Here is a 4035-nt window from a genome sequence, read left to right on the forward strand (position 1 = left end):
TTTTTTATATTTTAGAATTATTTGAGGGTTTCATTATTTAATAGCATCACGTTCTCGGTTGGCATCTATCCAAACATCTATCTTGGCGGCTCACATTCAAAGAGCAGCGTAATTGTACAACGTACGTTAAAGTACAACATACCTAACAGTACAATACTTTGTACAACATAGCAGTACTTCATACTTATTTGTGCGTACAACATAAATAAATGTCCAGCGAGCATAATTGTGTACAACATACGTATAGTAAAGTAACCTCTGTCTCAAACGTAATTGTACAACATGAGTGAAGGAAAAGATTGTTATATGATCGAGACGTGCGACGAGCGACGTGCCTCACGCATCAACCAGCTCCTGCAACCGCGACCATTGTATATTTGCCCGGATGAAATAATGAAAAGTTATGGAGAGGCACAATCCATTTTTATGTCATTGAACAATTGTTTTTCTAGTGCACGCAAAAAACTAACGCAACAACTTAATGAATGTGAATATTTACTTAAATTAATTAAATTTTTCTCGCCAGCTACATGAATGAGTTTCTCAAAATAATAGAAGAAGTCGTGAGAATACAGAAAGCCAATATTTGCTTTTACTTCCACTTTCCTAACCTTATAATCATTTTAAACCATTTAACGCTGCAGATTTTACTTTATTTCAAGACGTTACAAAATTACCCTTCACAATTTCAAAGTACTTTCGCATTCCAAATCGTGACAGTCATTTCAACAGCGAACAACAGCACGGCTACTTTAAACATTCATTACTGCAACACAACAACTTCATTATCCTCCACATCAACAAAGTAACGACGCTGCATCACTTTATTCCAACAACAACATCAACAAAACTCAAAAACAACAACACTGCCCCATCTCAACCACGTCAACATCAACAAAAACAACAAAACCATCTCACCTCAATCACATCAACATCAATAAAAACAACAACACTTATCCTTCATTTGAAAACACAAGACTTTCTCGAGCAGAATAGAAATAAATGTAGGAGATTGTAGAAGAAATGCATGGACATCTTCATGTCTGCCGCATCACATCGACTTAACGTTTTTCTGCACATCATGCATCCATTCATTCACATGACCACTGCTGACCGACCAGCCTCGCGGGAGCGTTTAATTGAAATTAATCCAAATCTCATTTAATTATTTCGTACCGAAAGCCGAAACGACCGTAACATCCTATCGCTGTCATTCGGCGATCGTTTCGCGAAAGATATAAATGTTTTTATTTCCATTCTAGATAAAATTTATTTTTCTAATGAATAACAAAAATAAATAATTAAGATTTAGAAGCACTGGATTGAATTAATGGTTATTAATTACATTAATTAAGTGATTTTATTTGTTACTTTTAGAGAAGCATGAATATTCTACTAATTTTTATTTTGGGATGAACATTTGATTAAAAAGTTTTCATTTATTTGACGCTTCATCGTTTCACCGTTTCGTCATAAAACAAAATTTACATTAAACTGAGACTAATCTGGAAAGCAATTAAACGTAATAAAGAATAAGTTTCTTTTAATTTGCCAAGCCACTTCTCCTACTGCAAAGATCAAACGCACGTTCTCACTAACTGATGTTGTGCAACTCATTTGTTACCAAACCCAGATGAATGGTATCGGCAGTGTGAAATACGATCTAGCAAGTTTAATTCATCCATTGTGTTTTGCAAAAAATAATTATAATTATTATATGGATGTGGATTATTATAAGTACTATTATTATTGTTCTATAGATTGTTATAATTATAATCATTATTTGGATGTGCACGCTTTAAAAAATTTCGTGAATCATCAAATTATTAGAAGTGTTGTAACTATTTTCGTTTTGTTTTGGGTTCTTATCTCATAAATGGCAACCTCACGAACACTTCGCCAAATTGAAACAAATTATCCCTACTATGACTGACTGACATGTGATTAGACTTTGGAATGTGCGGTGCAGAAACTATCAAAGACTGAACAAAGGCAACATTAACGTGTGATGAGGAGTTAGGGTTAGGGTTAGCCGCTCGATGAATCTGATGGGTTGGCAGTTCACGAATCGGATTTGCATTTGTTTGCTAGAAACTGATTTCTATTAGAATCTAATTTGTTTATTTCTGTACTGGCATGCATGTGTTCTTATTTAGTGTAAGTGAAACGATGTAGATGCAATTAAGCATAACACGCATTTGCAATGTCTTAAATTAAAGATTTTAGACGTACAACGCAGTGGGAAGACAAGAACAAAAAAGGAACCTAAATAACAGGTTTGTCTTTTAATAAAAACACTTTGGATGATAATAAATATCATTGTTAGCGTGTCTATTTATAAATAGCGACATTCCAAAAGGGAATTTAATTAGAAATTTTTTCAACATTTTTTCAACTCGACGACTATATTTAGAAGGACATCACTTTAAAACATTAACATTCCCTATTCGTTTGGGTTGTCTGCTTGTTTTTATGTTCAACCGAAATATGAAAGTGTTTAGTAAAAATTTGCACGTATGGGCACTTTAAAGCTCAATTTAAAATTTAACATTGTTTCATTTGCATTTTCTCGTAAAATAAATAAATTAATTAATCAAACAATTAATTAAAAACCAATTAAACAATTAACTCGGCGTTTTGCCATCTATCAATTATAAAGTCGCTCGCATTATTCAATTCAAACTATTTACTGCCCCACCTACCATCAAATATTTCCGGCACGCGGCTCACTGCATTCATTAAACTTGCACGTGATCATTCATTAATATTCATTTATTCTAATGAGCTTCTGACGAATCACACATAAATTATTCAATCCAGGTTAAGTGAAAATACCTGCGATTGATTCGGAAGGATTGTTGTGTGATGGCGTTGTGTTGAGTGAAGTATGGATGGTGCTGCTATGTTGTGTTGTTGCTATGTTGTGTTGTCTGTGGTGTGTTGTTGCTATGTTGCGTGGTTTGTGTGTTGTGTTGTTTTATTCTTCCCTCCTTTGTCAGTGTGAAGCCAAATTTAGAATTATTTGAATTTTAATTGTTTCATTGGTGAACTGGTATTAATCAGTTTTAACTAGTTTCAATGAAACGAACGTGACGAGTTCCATAAATTACCTAAGTTGGAGACATTTTAGTATTCCATATGAGCTGTTTGTATTTTTTTCAAATTTAGGATTGTTTGAAATGCCTGTTGATTATTGTTTCAGTTCGAAAATATCAAAAAAGAAAAGGAATAACGAGTAGATGCAACTAATCAGTCCTCTACACGCACGAAAACAAACAAACGTTCATATTACCTCCAAATAATTGAAAATATGCAAATGCTCCAACTTATACGTGTGTATGCATTGCATTCGTATACTCGTCTAAGGTTGTGTGTGTATTATGTGTAGTGTGTGTGTGTGTGTGTGTGTGTGTGTGTGTGTGTGTGTGTGTGTGTTGTTTCCAGATATTAATCTTCAAAAAAGTTAAATTCGAATATAAAATTGTTGTTGCTGTTGTTGCTGTTGTTTTTTGTTTGTTTATTTTGTAAAAATGGAAATGTAAGAAAAGAATATAAATGATAAATGATCTATAAATTTGTATAATCTTCATCAGTTAGTTACTGAAAGAAATGAAACAAAACCAGTTTGATCCTAACCAACAAAATGCAGCCAACAGGTAACCATCAGCCTCACAAAATTGCAAAAGTGCAGTCGATTGATGAATTGTTGTTGTGTGACCCTTTGTTCGAGAATGTTGGAACAAGACAATGCACTCTGCTGCGCACCTTCACGTGACCATTCAAATTGGAACATTCACATTGAACCATTCACATTGGACAATTCATTCCAGATGTATTTGGCTCTATCTTACATATCAATAAATCTTCTCAAACAAAATTACGAATGCATCTCTACGTTTTAGATCTCATTCGGTCGGATGATATAATTTTTAGTAACGATCAATATTGTGAAATAACCTTTGTGCAAATTAAAATGCATTAATTCAAATTTATAGAACCGAAAGAACGTGCGTGTTACTATAAAAAAGTTAATTC

The 4035-nt window shown here is 33.4% G+C and overlaps 1 protein-coding gene across 1 annotated transcript; it reads left to right on the forward strand.

The window, feature by feature from the left end:
- Positions 1-282: 282 nt before the first annotated feature.
- Positions 283-3775, forward strand: HELRODRAFT_159160 (hypothetical protein; the record flags this gene model as incomplete). Its single annotated transcript, XM_009011070.1, has 3 exons — positions 283-400; positions 645-805; positions 3650-3775. 3 exons carry the CDS (start codon positions 283-285, stop codon positions 3773-3775), a joined length of 405 nt encoding a protein of 134 aa, XP_009009318.1.
- Positions 3776-4035: the final 260 nt, after the last annotated feature.

Source organism: Helobdella robusta, assembly GCF_000326865.2.
Source record: "Helobdella robusta unplaced genomic scaffold HELROscaffold_1, whole genome shotgun sequence".
Taxonomy (NCBI): domain Eukaryota; kingdom Metazoa; phylum Annelida; class Clitellata; order Rhynchobdellida; family Glossiphoniidae; genus Helobdella; species Helobdella robusta.